Source organism: Pygocentrus nattereri, chromosome 1 (genome assembly GCF_015220715.1).
Source record: "Pygocentrus nattereri isolate fPygNat1 chromosome 1, fPygNat1.pri, whole genome shotgun sequence".
Lineage (NCBI taxonomy): Eukaryota > Metazoa > Chordata > Actinopteri > Characiformes > Serrasalmidae > Pygocentrus > Pygocentrus nattereri.
The window spans coordinates 32,792,246-32,815,529 of NC_051211.1; the positions used below are offsets into that span (position 1 = coordinate 32,792,246).

Here is a 23,284-nt window from a genome sequence, read left to right on the forward strand (position 1 = left end):
ACATTTTCAAACATAACAGCCCAGAATAGCGCACTATATAGTGAATGGGGCATAGTTTTGAACATGGCATAGCCCACAATAGTGCACTATATAGTGAATGGGGCATAGTTTTGAACATGACATAGCCCAGAATAGTGCACTATATAGTGAATGGGGCATAGTTTTGGACATAACATAGCCCAGAATAGTGCACTATATAGTGAATGGGGCATAGTTTTGAACATGACATAGCCCAGAATAGTGCTCTATATAGTGAGTGGGGCACATTTTCAAACATAACAGCCCAGAATAGTGCACTATATAGTGAATGGGGCATAGTTTTGAACATGACATAGCCCAGAATAGTGCACTATATAGTGAATGGGGCATAGTTTTGGACATAACATAGCCCAGAATAGTGCACTATATAGTGAATGGGGCATAGTTTTGAACATGACATAGCCCAGAATAACGCAGTATATAGTGAATGGGGCATAGTTTTGAACATGACATAGCCCAGAATAGTGCACTGTATAGTGAATGGGGCATAGTTTTGAACATGACATAGCCTAGAATAGTGCACTGTATAGTGAATGGGGCACATTTTCAAACATAACAGCCCAGAATAGTGCACTATATAGTGAATGGGGCATAGTTTTGGACATAACATAGCCCAGAATAGTGCACTATATAGTGAGTGGGCGCATTTTCAAACATAACAGCCCAGAATAGCGCACTATATAGTGAATGGGGCATAGTTTTGAACATGGCATAGCCCACAATAGTGCACTATATAGTGAATGGGGCATAGTTTTGAACATGACATAGCCCAGAATAGTGCACTATATAGTGAATGGGGCATAGTTTTGGACATAACATAGCCCAGAATAGTGCACTATATAGTGAATGGGGCATAGTTTTGAACATGACATAGCCCAGAATAGTGCTCTATATAGTGAGTGGGGCATAGTTTTGAACATGACATAGCCCAGAATAACGCACTATATAGTGAATGGGGCATAGTTTTGAACATGACATAGCCCAGAATAGTGCACTGTATAGTGGATGGGGCACATTTCCAAACATAACAGCCCAGAATAGTGCACTATGTAGTGAATGGGGCATAGTTTTGAACATGACATAGCCCAGAATAGTGCACTGTATAGTGAGTGGGGCACATTTCCAAACATAACAGCCCAGAATAGTGCACTATATAGTGAATGGGGCATAGTTTTGGACATAACATAGCCCAGAATAGGGCACTATATAGTGAATGGGGCATAGTTTGAACATGACATAGCCCAGAATAGTGCACTGTATAGTGAGTGGGGCGCATTTTCAAACATAACAGCCCAGAATAGCGCACTATATAGTGAATGGGGTATAGTTTTGAACATGACATAGCCCAGAATAATGCACTATATAGTGAATGGGGCATAGTTTTGAACATGACATAGCCCAGAATAGAGCACTATATAGTGAATGGGGCATAGTTTTGAACATGACATAGCCCAGAATAATGCACTATATAGTGAATGGGGCATAGTTTTGAACATGACATAGCCCAGAATAGTGCACTGTATAGTGAATGGGGCACATTTCCAAACATAACAGCCCAGAATAGTGCACTATATAGTGAATGGGGCATAGTTTTGGACATAACATAGCCCAGAATAGTGCACTGTATAGTGAATGGGGCATAGTTTTGAACATGACATAGCCCAGAATAGTGCACTGTATAGTGAATGGGGCACATTTTCAAACATAACAGCCCAGAATAGTGCACTATATAGTGAATGGGGCATAGTTTTGGACATAACATAGCCCAGAATAGTGCACTATATAGTGAATGGGGCATAGTTTTGAACATAACATAGCCCAGAATAGTGCACTATATAGTGAATGGGGCATAGTTTTGAACATGACATAGCCCAGAATAGTGCACTATATAGTGAGTGGGCGCATTTTCAAACATAACAGCCCAGAATAGCGCACTATATAGTGAATGGGGCATAGTTTTGAACATGGCATAGCCCAGAATAGCGCACTATATAGTGAATGGGGCATAGTTTTGAACATGGCATAGCCCAGAATAGTGCACTATATAGTGAATGGGGCATAGTTTTGAACATGACATAGCCCAGAATAGTGCACTGTATAGTGAATGGGGCACATTTTCAAACATAACAGCCCAGAATAGTGCACTGTATAGTGAATGGGGCACAGTTTTGAACATGACATAGCCCAGAATAGTGCACTGTATAGTGAATGGGGCACATTTTCAAACATAACAGCCCAGAATAGTGCACTATATAGTGAATGGGGTATAGTTTTGAACATGACATAGCCCAGAATAATGCACTATATAGTGAATGGGGCATAGTTTTGAACATGACATAGCCCAGAATAGTGCACTATATAGTGAATGGGGCATAGTTTTGAACATGACATATCCCAGAATAACGCAGTATATAGTGAATGGGGCATAGTTTTGAACATGACATAGCCCAGAATAGTGCACTGTATAGTGAATGGGGCATAGTTTTGAACATGACATAGCCCAGAATAACGCATTACATAGTGAATGGGGCATAGTTTTCAACATGACATAGCCCAGAATAGTGCACTATATAGTGAATGGAGCATAGTTTTGACCATGACATAGCCCAGAATAGTGCACTGCAAAGAGAACAGAGCAAAGTTTTGAACATAACATAGCCCAGCATAGTGCACTGTATAGTTAATGGCGCATAGGTTCAAACATAACATAGTGCAACATAGTGCACTATATAGTCAATGGGGCATAGCTTTGAACATAACATAGCCCAGAATAGTGCACTGTATAATGAGTGCGGCATAGATTGAAAGTAGCCCAAGCTAATCTATTATATAGTGAATAGGTCATACTTTGGAAACAAAATCCAAAAATACTTCACTGTATAACAATTAATTCATAGTTTAGAACATACTGTAGTCCAAAACAGTGTGCTATACAATGATTCTGTCTTAGTTTATAAAAGGTTTTGAAAACAGACTAAAATAGTGCACTATATAGTGAACAGGTCATAGTTTAGAACGTCACATAATCTAAAATAGTGCACTTTGTAGTGAACAGCTTTGAATATAGCCCTGTATAAGTGCACTGCATAGTAAATAAGGCCGAGGTCTGGAAATTTTCCCATAATATCACAGTCCATATCACATTCTTTAAATGTTGCACGGTAATTTTTTGAGCTTCACTGTGTTGATGGCACTGGTGCTGTAGTGCTGCATTACGTGGAGATAGCTATTGATTCTGCTGCCACAGAGAGTGTGACCTTTTACACAACACACACCTTTTTTGTTTGCACCTTTCACACAGGTTCCTTTCATAGAAACATCACTGGCTTTGATATGGCTGACCAAGAGCAGGTGCCACTAAGCTTTTTTTATTTTTTTCTTTTGCTTATTTTTTTTCTCTCTTTCTCTCACAGACACCCGTACATACACACCGAGACATACACATGCGCGCGCACACACACACACACACACACAGACACACACCTGGGGAACAAAGCTTTGTGATAACGGAGCGAATCCATTTCAATCCGCTCCATTGATTTGAATGTGAATGCGCTCTGATTGTAGGTGCTGCAGAAATGACAAAATGTGAATTTGCATTTGCAGCTCAAAGAGGATTAATGGCTTGGCGCCGTGCTTTGTTCTGAAATGTCAGCACAGTCGGAAAGTTTGCTGTTGTTTGGCTTGCTATGATTATACATTCACCCCGGTCAGGCTTTTCTTTTTTGTTCCAGTGTCTGGGAGATCACAGGTTATTTCTGTCTGACGCACACATGAAGCATTCATTGCGTCACCCACAGAACAGTTATATGCCACCATTCACAATTTCCTTAGATTTGAAAGCAGTTATATATATATATATATATATATCACTGCTGTATCCAAAACGGTAAATTTACAGGAGAAGGAAAAAAGACACTTTACTTTTAATGTTACTCAATGGAACTAGATGTTTTTCCAAGTAATTTCGGGTCATTTCTTTTGGCCCATTCATCATGAAATGAAACGATATAAAGGGCACTTACTCTCGAATTATGTCAAAAACGAAAAAAAAACCCAAAAAATACATGGTTTTGCTCCGCCAGTGATATATACAACACACACACACACACACACACACACACACACACACACACACACACACACACACACACATATATAAATATATATATATATATATATATATATATATATATATATATAATCCCCTTTATCTCTGGAGTGATGGATCCCACAAGAGTTGGAATGTAATTTGTGACCCAGAACTCCATCCAACATCAGTATCTGACCTCACTAATGCTCTTGGGGCTGAATGCAATCAAATCCTCACTGCGGTGTTTCAATATCCAGTGTAAACCTTCTCAGAAGATAATAAGGAAGAAATTCCTTATTAATATACTTGATTTTAGAAGAAACATTGGATGACTACAAATTTTTGGACATATAGTGTAATTATTCTGCCCATAATTAGGATTGCTTAGGATGTTGCTTTCAGCCCCCAAATGTTCAGAAATCTATATTAACACACATACCTGCTGAAATACATTTATTTAATTTCCAGTCTAAACAGTTATTAAGTTTAAATTTTTCAGGAGATATTTCTGAGGAGATTACATAGAAGATAATCCACTTGAATAAAGATACAAAGAAAATGGGACTCCTAACAACCATGTAAGACCTGGTAGACCACCAAAACTGTCACTATCAGATAAATAGCACTTGAGAGAAAGAAGAAGATGAGAAAGAAGATGATGCTTCATTTGAAAAAAAAATATAGGTGTTTCTGTCCATCTTCCGAAGTGAGAAGATGAATCAACTCTGTGAGTCTGAAAGGATGTGTAGACAAGAAGCCCTTACTGAGAACAGAATATAGAAACAGAAGAAAATCTGCATATAAAACAAAGAAGCTGCTTGTGTACAGTGAACAATGGTCTGGTCAACCCAGAGTCCAGACCTCAACATCAGTGAATGTGTTTGGGGTTACTTGAATAGAAAGCATAGAAAGCAGAAAACACAACCAAATTCTATCACTGAACTTTGGAGGTGTGGATAAGTTTCCCTGCAGATTTCTATGGAAAGCTGAAAGCAAGGCACCTGAAAAGAATGGAAGCTGTAATAGGAGTAAAGAGTGGACACTTTAAATACTGAAAAAATTATATGAAGTAGGCTTCTGTGTAATTTTATATTAAATTAACCCTTTCATGCAGAAAAATGAACAAACTGTATTCAATGGCTGTTTTGACTGGAAATGAAATAAATGAAGGTCGGTCTCTGAGGGTTGCACAGTGCCGTATGCATTCAGAAACATGAATACATACTGGAAGAAAGCAGATTGAATAAGATTTTCCAACATTATAGACCGAGATAAGCCACAATGACAGGCGTAATTAGACATGGGTGCATTACCATACAAAAGAATTTATTGTCAGCAGTAAAATCTCTACACTGCTCTCCTCAAAACACAGAGGATATTTTCTCTCATTTAGAAAAGAAAGCGCTTACGTCAAAACACAATATGGGAGCAAAAAGCTGGAACAGCATGATAAAACACACAGGGTAGAGAGGAAGTTTTTTGATAGCATGTCCTGCAGACTAGATTACTTGTTCGGGTATTTGATTCCACTCCAGAAAAGAAAAGGAAAATAAAAAGTTTGTCGGTTCTATTTTTGTTTCAGCGAGATTGCCTGTGATGAGATTGAAGGGTTTATTAACCTGCTGCAGGAATGAGGGTTGGTGTTTTCAGAGCCAGGAAGAGATTATTTATATATTTATTTATTTATTTTTACTCAGGAATGTTGCACACTTTTTGTTTCTACTTGTCCATATTCTTTATTTCCAAGGAAAACAAAACAGCCGGCGTCTCCCCTGGCCCGTCTCCATGGCAACTGTGGTACAGCAACAGGGTTACCTTGTCCATGAAGACCAGACGCATCTCTCGCGCCATCTTACTGTCTGGCCAGCACTCTACGTTTTCCATCGTGTTGACCATTACACAATGACACATTGATTATTTTCCACTCAACATTTACACTGGATATCCAAGGACAGGCCTCGGATCAGCAGGACTAATAGAGAATGCAATAAACTGACCCGAGACCAAGACACATATAACCAATTGGTATGCAGCTCACAAATAACTCCAGTAACCACACAATGCCAATGCCGAATCCGCTCTTCTTCTTTTCTCTTTCTATGGCTTGAAGAAAGCAAATAAACATCCTTTTTATACTTTCCATTGTCCTTCCATACTGACTGGTCCAATCACAACACTGATTGTCATGTTGGATGACTTTGTGCTTTATCTAAGGTTGTGATTAACATACTGTTGAGTTAAGTTGAGTTTTTTCTTTTTCGGAAAATATAGTAGATCTTAACCTGAGCTTCCGAAGGACTCAGAGAAGGGCGAGCTTTCAGGACGACTGGAGGAAATGACTTTCATGCATGAAACGATAGGGGAGGGAGGGGCTATTCTGAAAAGAAAGTAGAAATGTCACTAGAGATGTACACCACCATGCAACACTCAATAACACTCGCGCTAAGACATTTTTCGACCCGTCCCGCGTCTATCCTTGCCTGCTTCCGCCATGGCTTGGTCCTTGCTTCTTCCAGGGGGAAACGAAAGGCTTGATTTTACAGACTATCAGGGTCCAAAAAGTTGTTTTTTTAAATTCCTCTTATCTCCTCCCATTGTTATTGGCCTATAAATGTTTGATAGAGATTCCATGCTAACAGATAATGCATGAGGTGCTTCGTTAGCCATTGGGCGATTTCCTCAGCCACTGATAGAACTGCTGTTTGTAGAGGTTGTGCCACTTCACGTTGGCTTGGACGATCTCCATGGCTCGAGCGAAAGCAGATGCTGCCCCTCCGCCACTTGTCTCGATGAAATCCTTCAGCTGAGGAAGGAAAATGACAGAATCTAAGGTTATTTCACAAGATCTAAAAGACAAAGCAAAGTAAGCTAATTTGGGGTATACAAATCAGTGTATTTAGTTCCTTAAAGAACTTAACTGGATTGTGCCTTTTTCAGAAATGACATGTGTGAGTCTAAAGACTCCTTTTAAAGTGTAAAGAACCTCCATAGAATGTAAAGGTTCTTTACAAATTAAGAGTACCATATCACAAATTTACAGTACTATATACAAGCAAAGAACCATTTTGGACTATTATTTTTCACAGTTTGGAGTAAATTTTATATATGAAGCTTTGCAAAGTTTTGCATCATTCCTGTCTCATGAAAACTTTGTAAAACATCATGTAAAAACTCACAGGGCACGTCTAGGTTCACTGGTGGTTTCACACAGTAAATAAAATCTATACTGGTATTGTAGACATTGTGATTCCTATCACCACCACTGTAAGGAAACCCAAGTCAGTAAGTTTCTTTCATTTTTCACAGCAACTCACTGTGAATCACTTTGTTAGCACCTCAATTACTGATTTTATACAGGAAAATTAGAAAAAGCAACAAATGTGGTATAAAGCTTGTCCTGAGAGATTAATCAAAAGCACAAAAAATCTTTTTGTTTTATAGAATGGAAATGGAGCTTGGACCAATAGAAACTACATTTCTAACAAAATCTTTCTTTCTTTTAATCTCTTCTCCTATAAAGTTAGCATACCAGAGGTTTTTTTAGAACAATTGGACAATGTCTAAATTTAAGAACAGAAATCAAATGAAAACTAACAACACAGATAAACATGTAAATGTAAGTGTAAAAAAATATATAAATGTAAATAAACACCAAATGCAAGGTGAAATGTGTGTTTAATTAAAAGCTCATAGATGTTTTAATGTGGCTCGCCTTAATGAAGGCTCAGGCCAAAATTTGTCAAGAGAAGAGTTGTAACCTTTTTCAGCAGCCCCCCTAGTGGCCTCCACTGGCAGAATAGAAATTGACTCATAGATTTTTAATTAATACAATCAAACAAAATAAATATTAAATGAAATAGAAATGTTAATTTCAACTGTGAATTGTGGTGCTACTGTGACACATGAACTCCATCTCCCAGAATCCTTTGGGAGATCATGTGACTGATGACACTCCACAGCGCTCCAATCATCGCTCACATTCACCCAAACACTGGCTTCATTCACCTGTGTTTCTTGCCATATGCCTTATTAGAGTTAGTATAAGCCTGGGCTTTAGCTTAGGGTCCTAGTGAGGCGTTGTTTCTGTTAGATCTCTGTGAGATCTACTGAGCAGTTTTGTCAAATTGCCCTTTGTCTTTTTTGATCTTGCGTTTGGACTCTTTGAGTTTGCTTTTTGTGTTTTGCTCTTTGGATCTGTTGGATCTGGTTGCATGGTTTTGTTATGCTTCTCTTTCTTTGTTTTTCGGCTTTTCTGGATTTGACCCTTGTCCGTTCATTGACATCGAGTTTTGCCTAACCGCTTTGTAAAAAAACCTAATTTTCACTTTTTACTGTGAGCATCTGACTGAGTCAGTTGCATTACAGGTACTGCTAGGGGGACGTTGGTAGTTTTTTGCAGAATGTTGTTAGAATATATAGACATTTAAGGAGACATGAATTTTTTTATTTGACCGTGATTACTGTTGTGGTAATTGTTTGCAAATATAAAACTTATACCTGACCATTATAACTGCCAGCTGTAGTCAACATAAAATAATTCTCTTTTTGATAGAATGAAATTCATTCTATTATGAACAAATAGCTACAAACAGAAAACCTCCCAGGATTTTTATTTTGCGTGATGGTAGAGCATTACAAAAGGCTAAGATCCTCCAAAGAAGAGGTTCTGAAGAACCTCCAAACAGGGAGAAATTGCATTTTATGGCTACTTTGAAAAAGTGTTAATTTAAAGAGGAATTCAATGTATATTCACATTTTCTCATGTTTTAATGTGAAATTGAAAATGGTTTAAGCCTTTTGGACTAAAGCTTTGTCCGCTCCATTCCTGAGCAGCTTTGAATTCACTCAGTGCACTCCTAACTCGCTTGTATTGCGTGCTTGAAGAGAGTGTGTCTTCTTAACTAATGAGTGTTGCGTATTTTTAGCCTATCTACAGTTCCAGCTTACTCCTCTAACTAAGCCAAACAGGAGTGGAATACAAAACCATGCATTTACATGCAAATGACTGACATGTAATTGAGTAGATAACAATGCTACTTATGGGACTGAGGCTGGGGAGTAAGTTTGAAGTAAACAGAATTATAGAATAGTTGCTTTGTTGCCAAGAAAAAAGAGTAAGTTTCTTTGCCTTTTCAGTCCCCTAAAAACATGGCTAAACCTCTCCTGCCAATTAGTAACAAAGATGTCTAAAATGAATGCACAGTGAATAGCAACATAACATCACATCAAGCTACAGTGACAAAACAGTGACAAGTACAGTGACAAAAATGCTCAAAAAAGGTTAAATCTTCAGTTGTCATAGATATAATAAATGATAAAACCATGTTTTAATAGTATGTGAATTATTTCTCACTAGTAGTTGAAACAGGTGGGGAAATTGTATGGAAAGATTGTAATCTTTCAGTTTATACACTCTTGTGTGTATGAGTAGAAGAAGAGAGTTTAGTAGTGTTGTGTGTGCAGCACTGTACATTTTTACCACATTTTTGTCATTCATTACGTAACTACCTTTGTAATTACATAGGTAATTACATAATTACAATTGCAATGTATAGCAAAATGGCTCTGGTTCTGTACAAAGTGAATGTACCCTTAAAAGTACAACAATATTTTTAATGTCCAATTGATAAGTTTTAAAGATAAACTACATTCACTTTCCCAGGGGTAAGGGACATATTTGTACCTTTATAGAATAAAAAAATAATAAAACACAAAGCCTGAAATTAGGGCAGGAGATAAAAAATGATAACTGCAATGGGAAATTGTGCAATAATGTTTCCTAACTAAAGATACTGAAGATGCTTCCTTGGGGGTACCACCTCAGTGATGGTAGGGGTACCACCCCAGTGACAGTTTGGTGGTTTTTTTCTGAAATTATAATAACTCTACACTCCCAAATGCTTGAACATTCGTTCAAAATAGGTATTTTGGTCATTCCTTATTTTGACATTGGTAGTCCTCAGCAGACTCATTCAAACCTAGTGCACCATTAATATAAACCACATGCTTAACCTACCTCTGATACCACTGGAAATCTCAAAGCTATTTCCCACCTTACTTTAGTGCCAAATGCATAAAAAGGCCATAAAGTGCTCTTCTTGCCTTTCATTGTCTATGACAAAATGCTAATGTGCTATTTAAGAAAAACGCAAGTGTGGAAAAGTAAAAGCTGCAGCTTGGTGGAAGTCAGAGACAGGCATCAGCATTCAGGCCCCTCAGGGACAAACGCTGCATGTATTTGAATAAATGAATATACAGGCCATTTCGGCAACAGGGTTAATCGTTTGTGGGTAAGTAAATGACAAAATTATAATAAGTAAACTGAATTTTGGAGTTGCCTCTAATTCATGGACACCTGGTTTTTTTTTTTTTGGTACATATGAAACATTTGTGTACTTTTTTCATAATTCAGTACAAACTCAGCCTGCTGCAGGGAAACCATAACAGCTGAGACTAGCAATTAAACCAACACAGACACTAAAACATAAATATTTCAGCACTGGACTAAAGCAAGCAATGGCTGATCCTGTTCTATCTAATTGATTGCAGTGTTTCACCACAGGGCCTTTTGAGGTACGACTGTTAAAGGCACAGCAATACAAAATCTTTCTGCTTGTGTTTTTAATCTGACAGAACAGACCTTAAAACTACACTCTCCAACCATTATTAAACCATTATGATCTCCACTTTATTAGAAACACCCAACTTGTACTTCCACTCACTGGCCACTTTATAAGAAACCCTTGCCTTATATATCCACTATGTAAGTGTACAATTACAGACTGTTTGTCACGATTGGCCCCTCCCAATCTGGTCCATGTGCTTTTTGTTTACTTTTGATCTTCCATGTGTGTTTGTTTTGGTTGTTAATCCATGCCCCTTGTTTCATGACTCCACCCCTGATTGTCTCCACCTGTGTTTCCACCTGTCCCTCGTTTACCCTAATGTATTTAAGCCCTGTGTTTTTTCCCATGTCTGGTTGCTGGTCTTTGTTCTGGTTGTACTGTTTGTATGTTTGATTCTGGTTTCTGTCATATCTGCCCGCCGATCAGTCCGTGTTGGCTCTATGACCCTTGACTGTTTAGACTATGATCCTGGATTTGCCCATAATAAAAGTCTCTTATCTCCGCATATGCATCTGCCTCCTCACCCCCCGTTACACTGTTACACTTATTATCAGCTTCTTTTCATGATTGGTCAGTTTCTGACCACAAGGCTGCTGTTGTTCAGATATTATTTTGGTGGTAGATAATTTTCAGCACAGCAGTCACTCTACCATGGTAGTGGTCATGGTACTGTATGTAGTGCTAAGGTTTTTTTTATGCCGTTGTCACTGCTAGGTTAAGAGGTGTCCACCAACCAAAAATATCTCTGGTCAGTGACCTTTGGGAGCTCTGAGTGATGCAGCTCTCCAAAGGTTGATTCCCAGTGATGCAGAAAGCTTAATTGGCATCCCACTCTCTGGGTGGGTAGGAGGAAGGGTTAGAAGATGGCTAACACAAACTATGCATCAACAGATGATATATAGTCTCTATAGTCTCTAACTGAACACCAGCAAGGTAGAGCTACTAGAGAAGGGTTTCTGATAAAGTGGCCAGTGAGGGTTTATTCCATAGAAATGCTCTAGCCTGACAAAAGCAACAGAAACCTTTCTCTGATCACAGTTAGTATGGAATGAACATGCTTACAAATGTGTCGAAGCTTTATTCTACATTAATGTGATGGAGAACAGACTTCTAGGGTTTTAGGGTTCTGTTCAGCCATATTTGTCCTTTTCTTCTCCTTTCTTCTCCGAAACTGGTTATCCAGAGTTTTACTCAGATGGTGAAGAAGAAAAAAAAGGTGATTGATCTTTTGATGGCTATCTCATTTCCCCAACAACTCCAGCTGTTCAGATGTGCGCCCTGGCTGAAAGCTGCTGCTAGCGGAGCTGTATTAGTGTCAGACTCACCTCAGTGAGCTCACTCTCAGTGTTGAGAAACTCCGTCACTCCGCTGATTAATTTAGAGTTCATAAATAAGGCCTCTCCATACCTGCATGGGAAAAAACCAAGGAGAGTCACTCTCAATAAAGCTTCGCTGTTTACAAGCCACGGCACACCACTCCGGGGGCCACGCACACAGCAAAGCCAATAAATATTATTCATTATGCGCTCTATAGCTCCACACACAAACAAGAAAATCAAGATTCAGCAGTGTCGGCTCATGACTGAGAGAAAGCGCATATATATTTCATAAGACACTGAGAAACAGACGAGTGTGAAAGATTTATATAAAAACACACACTGGTGAAAAGAAGAACTGCCTGCGACTTTAGAAAAACGTACCTGGAGTTTAGCATGTCCCATTTTTCCCTGAAGTACCTCCATGCTAAATGGCGTCCGTGCGGATTGCGGCCGACGTGGATAATCACGTCAATCACGTCCTGATCCGGCACCAGGTCCGAGCTTAGAGAGAGGTTGAGCAGTCTAAAACAACAAACAACAAACAAACAAACAGACATAAATATTATCAGCATCCACTGTGAAAACTGCAGATTCTCTGTTGTGTCCAATATGCATATGTGAATAATAAAACAGACATAAATAATGTATACTATATGTGTTGGCTGCTAAATATGACCTTAATTAGGTAATGTGTGTCCTCAGCATCTTTCTTCCTGTTTCAGCATGTGTACATAGTTATTTCTAGGACACATATAATGTCTTCCTGGTATTCTGTGTCTGGCCTATAAAGTTGGTGTATATGTAGCTTTAACTATAGTGTCTTTTTGAGAAAGAAAAAAGAATGTACACTACATTTTCATGTAAGATCAAGTATATTTCCTTAGCCCATTGTTACTCCCAATAAGGGTGTCAATAATTCTGGTAGGTACTGTATTTGTAGTTTCTAAGCAAAGGTTTGCATGTTAAAGCTGCATTACGTTAGATTTTTCTGTTAAAATTGAACAAGGTAGCTTTACTGAGCCAGGTGAAAAACATGCCCTCAATAACTCTGACTGCTAATAACTATATAATTAGAAAGCACAACTCCATCCAAAGCACAAGTCACCCTGCAAAATGTTTTCCTGCAGACTGCATGTAATTACATATTTCCACCAGAGAGGTCTCTAAATCTCCAATATTGACATAGTGCAGCCTTAAGTAAAAAATACTGTTACATGTTCTTAAGTAGCAATAATCAAGGTAGAAAAGGCTAAAATCATTAAGTATTATTTTGAAAGATTTGTACTTTAATTGAGTACTACTGAAATACAATCCTTACATTTCCATACGAAAACACATACTATTCCTTACATTTTCATTAAAACCTTCCAAGTACGTCTTTCAAATATACAAATGCCAGAATATTTTTCTGTTTTTCTCTTGTATTTTTTTTACAATATCTACTGGCCATGCTACCACCCTGCCTTTTATGAACAATAACCCCTTTCTTTTAATTTGTTGTTATTTGCATTTTATTCACAGTTTATTATAGATATCACATGATGACAAGTAGTGGTGAAGCTGTGTATCCCACCAATAAGTCCCACCATAAGTTGCCCATAAGTGACAACATCACTCACCACCAAACAAAAAAAAATCCTTTATTGTAAAACATTTACTTTTATATACTTGAGTATCCTTAAAGGGCCCATATGGTAACTACTCTCTCTGGACGAGTCTGGGTTTGGCGGTTGCCAGGAGAACAGTACTTGTCTGACTGCATTGTACCAAGTATAAAGTTTGGTGGAGGGGTTGTTTTTCAGGAGTTGGGCTCGGCCCCTTAGTTCCAGTGAAAGGAACTTTTAATACTTCAACAGACCAAGAGATATTGGACAATTTCATGCTCCCAACTTTGTGGGAACAGTTGGGGATGGCCCCTTCCTGTTCCAGCATGACTGCGCACCAGTGCACAAAGCAAGATCCATAAAGACATGGAGGAACGAGTTTGGTGTGGAAGAACTTGACAGGCCTGCCTGCCTTGACTGGCCTGCCTGACCTCAACCTGATAGAACACCCTTTGGAATGAATTAGAGCAGAGACTGCGAGCCAGGCCTTCTTGTCCAATCAGTGTCTGACGTCACAAATGTGCTTCTGGAAGAATGGTCAGAAAATCCCATAAACACTCTCCTAACCCTTGTGGAAAGTCTTCCCAGAAGAGCTGAAGCTGTTATAGCTGCAAAGGGGAGCCGACATCATATTAAACCCTATGAATTAAGAATGGGATGTCACTCAAGTTCATATGCGTGTGAAGACAAACAAGTGAATACTTTTGGCAATATAGTTTATCAGTGTCTCTGCTTACAACTGGCATTACAGCTTAAAATTCTAGTCTACAGACTGTTCATTGTAGCAAGTGATTTCAAGTCATGTTAAAACTTTTATTCGATTTACAGTATATGCCCAATGACATTTCATCTTTCAAATGTCTGTTTACTGAAACACAGCTAACCTACTCATGGGGTTGAAATGAGAGGTGTTGATTCTGTTGTTTACCAGAAATGCAAATGCAAAAAAGGCATTTAGAGAGATTTAAATGTGATTCAGTATTGATTCTTACATTGGGAACTTTGTCTGTGAACTTTAATAGGGCAATGTTCTTGCTATCCGTTTCCATTTCTGTGAAACAGCGGAAGGTCAGGTTTGCTGCGTTGTTATTCAGAATCCTTGACAGCAGCTTTAAAGCAGGTCGCAGGAGAATTCTAAAGTAACCGGGTGAATAACAACAGCATTCACTTCTGTACTTAATCAGGAGGATGTTGAACAGCATGCCACAAAAGCTAATTATTCAAGACCATTTTTTGTTGTATTAATGCCATAATACAGGATCTTTAAAAAAGAATTAACCTGGAGAGACAGAATCAAACACGGACACGTTCGCTTGCATCAAATTGGTGCAAAATGTCAAGTGAGGATTAAGGAAGGAAATAGGAAATGAGACATTGCAGAAAAAGACACCGCCACGGTGTACAAGTTTTCAATTTGCAATTACATTTGGGGTAATTGCTTCGCTGTGGTCAGGAGAAACCAAACGGTCCTCTTTCTCATCAGCATCTCATTTTTTTCTTCTTTCCCTCTCTGTTCTCCATTTGAACTCCGTTTGTCCTCCGGAGAACACCCGGGAGATTAAGGCTAATGCCGACAAGCTTTGTATCTGTACACACAATTCAGTTTCACTATCCTTTATTGTGCAGATGCATGTTTTTCTTTTAACCCTGATAGATCCCCCATGGCCTATACAACATGAATAGGCCTCTTCTTATGTTTAGCTGAATTATTTCTCACTCCAAACTCATTGAAACAAGTGGAAAGATTCTGAACATTCAATCCATACCACATTTACATTTGTAAATAGAAAAGGTGATATTATGTTATGATTTGAATTGGAGGTAAAGTTTTTGTGTACAGTCTTGAAGTCAGAAGCTTTATCTATGTAATTAGTTATGTAATTCTGTAATTACATGCAAATAATTCATGTAAACTAGTGGTGAACTGTGACTGTTAGCACTGTGCCTCCAGTTTGTCTCCCAATTAAAAAATAAAAATAAAAAATTGAAAAAAAAAAACATTTATGATAATACTAATTTCTGCCGATGGCCTCTGGATTTCTAATAGTAGCCAGTGGCTGCTAATTTTCAAGATGAGCATTTTTTTGGATAAACATTTGAGACTTGTAAAAAACACTGCATAGATTTTATTTAATGCTTGTAACATTTTACATTTGACATTTTACCTTGAGTGTAGCAGTTTGACTGTGACTCTTTTCATAATGAACCCTAAGATAGAGCTGCCACCACTGGTTAAACAATCCATTATATTTACATTCAGTGATGTATCTAGAATTAGAAGCCTAAAGAGACATTTATTCTCATATGACTGGCTATGTTGTTAGTTTATCTGACATGTAAGGCCTTCTGTTCAGCTCCTAAAGGCCTAACCTCTGTTCAGCTCACTTGGCTGTACCTACCTGGATACCTGTCACGATTGGCTCCTCCCACTGCATGTGCGTTTGTTTTGGTTCATACCCCTTGTTTTGTGACTCCGCCCCTGATTGTTTTCACCTGTCCCTCGTCTTCCCAGTGTCTTATTTAAGCCCTGTGTTTGCCCTTTGTTTTCGCTGGTCTTTGTTTGATGTATGTTGGCAGAACTGTTGTTTGAATCTTTGTTTGGTGATTAGGATTTGTTTGTGTTTCTCCTCATGTCTAACTCTCATATGATCCGTGTTGGCGCTATGACCCTGGACTGTCTCGACCCTGATTTTGGATTTGCCCTTAATAAAACTTGCTTATCTCCACATATTCGTCTGCCTCCTCGCTCCCCGTTACAATACCACAGACAAAAAAAATCTTGATGAGAGAAATTTCCATTGGCTGGTTCAAGATTTTAACACTTTTTCCCCAACCAAAACCACATTACTTATGGATCTGATGATTCTAACAGTATAGTAAAATTTATTAGTAGTATTTGTGTGACAAAATGACAATAACCAACTCCAGACTTCTAAAGGGTTAAGAATAGAGCATATATTATTCAGTGCTAATAGCAAGCAGGCACCTCTGCAAGCTCTGCTGTTTTCACCACTGGCACGTTTACACTTTGATTTGCAGTCAGAATCTGAAATGACACTTGTGTTTCAGAATACTGTCAGGGGAAAAGACTGTGTGAAATTTCTGTACTATATGGCCATATGTGAGACTGCATTTCTCAATATTTCCTCACTGCCAAACTTTGTTTCAGATGTGTGGTAAAGTGCATCATGAAGAACTATCCCAAGATTAGCCCTTATTCCTTGGGCTCCAGCTTGACACAAATATACCTGACTTTAGCGATAAAGTGCATGAGCACCTGCCGCCCTCATTAGCTTCCAAACAGTGCTGAAGCTGTGTGACAATGAGCGATAAATCTCTGTGGGCGCCACCCAGAAGTTTCTCCTCGGCTCCTTTGCTAATTTCTTACTTCAGAGTTTCTCCACTCGTCTCTTTGTCTACTGGGACAGTGCTTAACATGCTGGACCAGCAGATGCTTCGAGTTTGCAAAGAAGTGTAGCAAACAAGGCAAGGTGACAAAGTTGGCCTTTTGGGATGCAAGCTAGCTTTCTCTACTTTTGGCTGTAGTCTAAATGAAACACTTTACTCAGGAAGCGCCTGTGGGGCAATGAAGGTACTAAAAGCTAATTTATGCTTTCTAGTGGAACAAACATTGCTTTGTTTGCACATTAACTATGATGCAATATGGCACTTTTGTGTGCTTAATTTGTTCCTAGGGTGTCATTATTGGTCTGGACACATGCAGGCAGCACTTTCATAGCCATATAAAGTAGGCTAAACAACCGGCCTCCTTGATGTGTAGTTCAAAATGAAAATTAATATGAATTTCACTTGTCTTGCATCACGTAAAGACTTGTGTATTTCATTTGAAACTTGTCTATAAATTTCAGAGTAAACAGGTGCAACTGTCTTAAATATTGAATCATGTAATGACATCAAACAATATAAAGTCTGAAAAGTCAAACTGAAATCAAAACTGACCATTTGTACCAGCACAAATCATCATATCATACCATTTAGTGGGGAGAGTCCATGATTGAGATGCCATTTAAACCATGTAACTCTTAAAAATGAAACCTTTTTGTTTATATTTTTCACCACTTTATCTAAGAAAACATGCCATGCTATTGAAATGGTGCAATCTAACCATTCAGAAAAGTGCTAACTCATCCCAGGAACACTATTTCATGTTTTAGCATAGAATTAGCAAACACACAATATGGTGATTTAGTATCCATATTAAAACTTTAAAGGCATTTTAAAGATTTCAGCAAAAAAAAAACATTTTTAAACTGACAATTTACTTTCAGTCTGTAATCTGGGTATCAGAATTGTACTTTCATATTGAAAGTATGTTGTAGTTCTCGAGTCTGTATATTTAAAGTCTTGGTCTCAAGGTTATTAGTACAATGCCGCCTTCTGAGGTAACTGGAAACTTTTTTTCCTGTCATTAAATATCAACAACACCTTCAAACAGAATAAAACTGAGTATTATTTCTTTGTTGATTCTGAGGGCAGATCAGAATGTCTTCATTTAAAAATAACAGTTAAGTGTTGATTCTGAATAGGTTTTAGAGAAGAAGGGACAGTGAATAACCTCACCATCATTTGCTTCCAAATGTTACAATGCAAACTTCTGATTTTTAATTAGATCACTGTGCAGCAGTGAGTGGCTACAAATAATTTAAACTAATATCATATTACATGCCTCCATTCCATAATCGAGGTAAAATGCCATAATACTGTGTTTCACTTGTAAATACACCTCATTACTTGCTGCTAATCAGTTAGCTTAACTAGCTTGTAGTTAGCAGTTAACATGAACACTGCTTGAGCCAGAATTGGTTCTACTTTTTTATGCTGCAATCGATATCTCAAAAATACCAGCTAATTTTGCTAAATAAAGGAATAAAACCAGTGTTGTGCCACAACATCAAAACACTCACTTCAGGGTGGGTAAAGCATTGATACAATAAGACTATATAGTCTTATTATACCAGTCCTGAGAGTTATTAAAACAACAAATATGCACCAACTAATGCATACGTGTATATATACACGTATATACACACACAGATCAGCATTACATTATTATCACCTCCTTGTTTCTATGTTCATTGTCCATTTTATCAATTCCACTTAGGTGCACTTTGTAGTTCTACAATTACAGACTGTAGTCCACCTGCTTCTCTGCATACATTGTTAGCCCCCTTTTACCCTGATCTTCAGTGGTCAGTCTACCACTCTATTAAACACTCCTACCTTGTCAGTTCACCTTACAGATGTAAAGTCAAAGACAGTGTCTCATCTGCTGCTGCACAGTTTGTGTTGGTCTTCGTCTAGTCCTTCATCAGTGGTCAGAAGACACTGCCCACAGGACGCTGTTGGCTGGATGTTTTTGGTTGGTGGACTATTCTCAGTCCAGCAGTGACACTGCTGTGTCTGATCCACTCAGATCAGCGCAACACACCACTACCACGTTAGTTTTACTGCAGTGCTGAGAATGACCCACCACCCAAATAGTACCTGCTCTGTGAGTGTCCATGGAGGTAAAAGAGGGCTAACAAAGTATCAGAGAAACAAATGGACTACAGTCTGTAAAAGTCCACCTATACAGTAAGTGGAGCTGCTAAAATGGACAATGAGCATAAAATCAAGGAGGTGGTCATAATGTTATGCTATGTTATGTTTTATATATATATATATATATATATATATATATATATATATATATATATATATATATACATACACACACACACACACACACTCACATGTCTATTGTAATGTTAAAATATGAGAAAAAAACAAGAAACACTGAAATGAAAAATCATTCTTTAAAATGATTCTTTCTATGGCTAATAACATTAATAGTAATAGCATTTGCTTCTTATGTTGAACTCTATTAAGTAATAATCCTTAAAATAGCAAACAAAGCTTTAACATACCACCCTAGTTTATACTTTGGTACTCTTATTACGATTTGGCAGTAATATCTTCATCAGATTTTCTAGATTTTCACTGCTTTCATCTGCAAATATTACCAAAGACAGATAATCCCTCTGGGAATATAAGCACTTATACCAGCTCTGCCTGCTTTTAAAAGCTGCAAAATAAGACAAACATAAAAGAATTAAATTCAATTACAAATGTGGGTACATTTGACATTACAGCTAACAAGACAGTAGCATTATTGCCAGTATTTTGTCTGTCCTGTTTGTATTTACTGTAAACTGTACCATAAACTAAGCTGCTTTGAGACAGATTGGATGCAAGTTATCCACCTGAAAATACAGCCAACCTTTATGTTTACAAGCATTCAGATTTGGTCTATAATGATATGTGTTGCATGTGACTCATTACATTTGAACTGCTCCATGTAACTCTCAAGTTTCCAGCAACTAGCATAAAAGTTTCACTAGCAGATCAGCCAGCCACTCCTGTTTGTGTTACAAGAGAGGGTTTGTATCTAGCCAATAGCATCTTGATCACATGTTTATTCTGAAGTTGCAGAGGACAAAGACAGCTGTGCTAGGCACATAAGTACTTCCACCTGAGCTGGTGTTCTTGATCTGTAATTCAGAGTGAGTCATAGCTCTATCCCTATAGCATACAACCCCCTCCACACACACACACATCTAATCTGGCACAGGAGCCTTACGTTCAGCCCGTGGTTGTGCATGCTGTGTGAAATTCAAGTGTAGCTTAAATGAATGAAGTCCTGCTCGAGGCTGTCTCCAAGAGCAGCGGATAGCGAATTATCCTCCATTCACAGCTTCTGCAATGTCTTAGAGGCCTTTTCAAGTTTCATGCACCGCGTTCATACTGGCATTAATTTAAAAACTAATTTGACTAAAAAGTGCTCAAAAAATCAATACATATGCAAAGTCTAGGTTGATATGCACGACTTTCCACAGGGAAAAACATGACTCACTTTTCAGTTATTTACGAGTACGCAGCCTATAACCTAACCTGGTTCTGTACCACCAATGTGTGAGTCAACATCAAAATCACAGATGCCCCAAGTCCATCATCATTATGAATTATCCAGCAGGACTGCAGCAACTTCAAGCTTTTAGAAGATACAGCATGATTCATCAAACCCTACCTGCATGAGAAAAGTACAAAAAAAAGCTATCAGAAACTCAGGCGGGCCCTTAGCCAGCATTCATAAATGGCATCTCTTAACAGAGCTAACTAGGTTCAACTCAGATGCTGTTAAAACTGTCCACAGGGAGGCCACAGCTGTTGTTTTCTTGCTGCCTTGGCAGCTAGACTCAGTGTTAAAGGGTTCTCGCCACGTGGCACATTTTCGCCACAGTTACTAATGCCATGCACTACTGTTAATGCTAGGGCTGAATGCCATAACACAATGCTACTGTTTCCAATTAGCACATGTATGTGGTTAATGGATTTCCAAAGCATATACCTCCTCCTGTTTTCCTTCCAGCTCTGTCTGACACTTCATAACGACACAGCATCTCTTTGCAGCTGCTCTGCATCTTTTTCCACCTTCCATTTCATTCATTAGCACATGACCATATGCTAAGCAAAACACTTTTTCACTACACTGTCAAATGTTCCACCTTCGTAGATTACATGTCTATGTTTAGAACTACACTGAAGTAAGATTGCTATACTTTCCCCCTGCATATAGACTTCATTTACATGTATGTTTAAAAATTGGCTTGTGCAAAATTATGACTTTTTATATTTTATATTCTCCAATATCCTAAACATAGCAAATATGTGCACAAAGATTTGATAAAATATCCCTCATTTAGGTTCCCTATAGGCAATGTGTTAATGTATTATCACTTAGAAAATCAACATAACATGGAATTTGACCATGTCTTCAATCTTTTGCATACTATAGGTATACAGTAAAAAAAACAAAAAACAAACAAAAAAATACACTTCATCCATCACAAGCCCATGGCTTTCTCTCAAATAGTAGTACATAAACTCATATAGCACTTCATATTAAACAATTATTTCCACTAGAGAAGAGAAATTTAGTTTACAACTCCTCATGCGGGCAACGGCAACGTGAAACACTGTTTGGAAATGGTAATAAACAACATAAACAGTCAACAACAGACACTATTAAAGCTCTCTAAAGGGAGGCCACAGCTGCTGTTTTCTTGCTGCTTTGGCTGTTAGACTTCACATTAAAAGGCCTTTGCCATTTGCCACATTCTGGCTGGAGATACTTGTTTTAGCATATGCTGAACGATATAAATTCAAAAGTCACACACATCACAAGGGTCTATATCAATCTAAAAACATTATTAATGAATAACAGCAGCAACAGAACATCTTGATTCCTTGCTCTCTGTCTTCTCATAAGGTGGCTTTAATCTCATAAGATGCAAAAAGTGCTGAGATTCCAGAACCTTTTGAAGAATTAAAAAAATCTGGAACCTCTGAGGAACTGAAGAATTTTTGAAGAAACTAAAGAATTCCATAACTTCTGAAGTAAAGAATTACAAGACATTTGATAGAAATAAGTTCTGGAACCTTTGATAAACTAAACCTTTTGGAGAACTACAGAATTTTGAAACCGTTTGAGGAACTACCAAGTTCTGGAATTTTTTTGATGAACTAAATAGTTCCAGAACCATTTGAGAAAATAAGGAGTTCTGGAAACTTTAGAGAAACTAAATAATTCTGTCTCACTTCAGGAACTGAAGTTCTGCAATCCTTTGATAGACTAAAGATGACAGACCCTTTTAAGGAACTGCGGCCAGGTGCACCAGCTGAACATAAGTTCAATTGTTGCCTAGTTTGAACGTAAACTGCCACTATATTCAAGTTTGCGAGCTACTAGAATGCAACCAGTTGCACCAAGTAACATAATTTCAACATAGCTTTAAGCTATAACTTAAAATAACACATGCCCTACAGTAGGTGTAAATTCTGCCATAATGGTCCATTAAAATGCCTGGTTGATTTGATTAATGGGAAAATTTGCAAAAAAACGAAATACATCACCTCTGCAGAATAGCCTACGCCTATTTTCAGTGATAGAAAAGATTACAGACCTCCTAGCTAAACACAACACAGACAGGAACAGAACCCTGAGTCCTACTTTGTGTCTGGTACTAAGATATTGTGCTACAAGGTCCAAAACCTGGTGTGTGACACTGTTCACTGTTCGCATGCAAAGCAATACGAGCAGCTCCATCAGCGCTCAGGTTAGTGCTGATCATCAGTGTTGATCTTATTATAAAAGAATACATAACACAGATTATTAAAAAAATATATGAGCAACACAGCTAATATTACCTTTCTGTCATTCAGCAGATTCAGATTAACATTAGCTGGAGCTTTGCTAACAATACTGACCATTTTTTGATAAAGTGCCATTCACTGATAAAGTGTCGTTAAAATATTGTGAACAGAACAAACATACACACACGAGACGGACACTAAGAAAAGTAACTAATACAACCTACATACCTTAAGCAAAGTAGATGTAGCATGAAAAGAATACACACTGCGTGTGGAGCAATGTTCCTGTTTATGTTGGGTAGCGTTACCGATTGGCTGCAGAGTGAAAACATTATTCTGTGTGACAATATATATCTATATATATTATACAAATATATCTGTATGATCACT

General features: G+C 38.0%; 1 protein-coding gene across 2 annotated transcripts in view; it reads right to left on the bottom strand.

Moving 5' to 3' along the window:
- Positions 1 to 5,426: 5,426 nt before the first annotated feature.
- Positions 5,427 to 23,284, bottom strand: part of LOC108433189 (thyrotropin-releasing hormone-degrading ectoenzyme) — a 358,559-nt gene continuing 340,701 nt past the window's right edge. The window contains exons 17-19 of one of the 2 annotated variants that reach the window (XM_037542868.1): positions 12,459 to 12,599; positions 12,084 to 12,165; positions 5,427 to 6,935 (exon numbers count right to left, since the gene is read on the bottom strand). In XM_037542868.1, coding sequence (XP_037398765.1) covers positions 6,792 to 6,935; positions 12,084 to 12,165; positions 12,459 to 12,599 — 367 coding nt within the window. In that variant the 3' untranslated portion in view covers positions 5,427 to 6,791. The remainder of the gene's footprint in view (positions 6,936 to 12,083; positions 12,166 to 12,458; positions 12,600 to 23,284) is intronic. The other variant, XM_017707605.2, reaches the window with a different exon arrangement.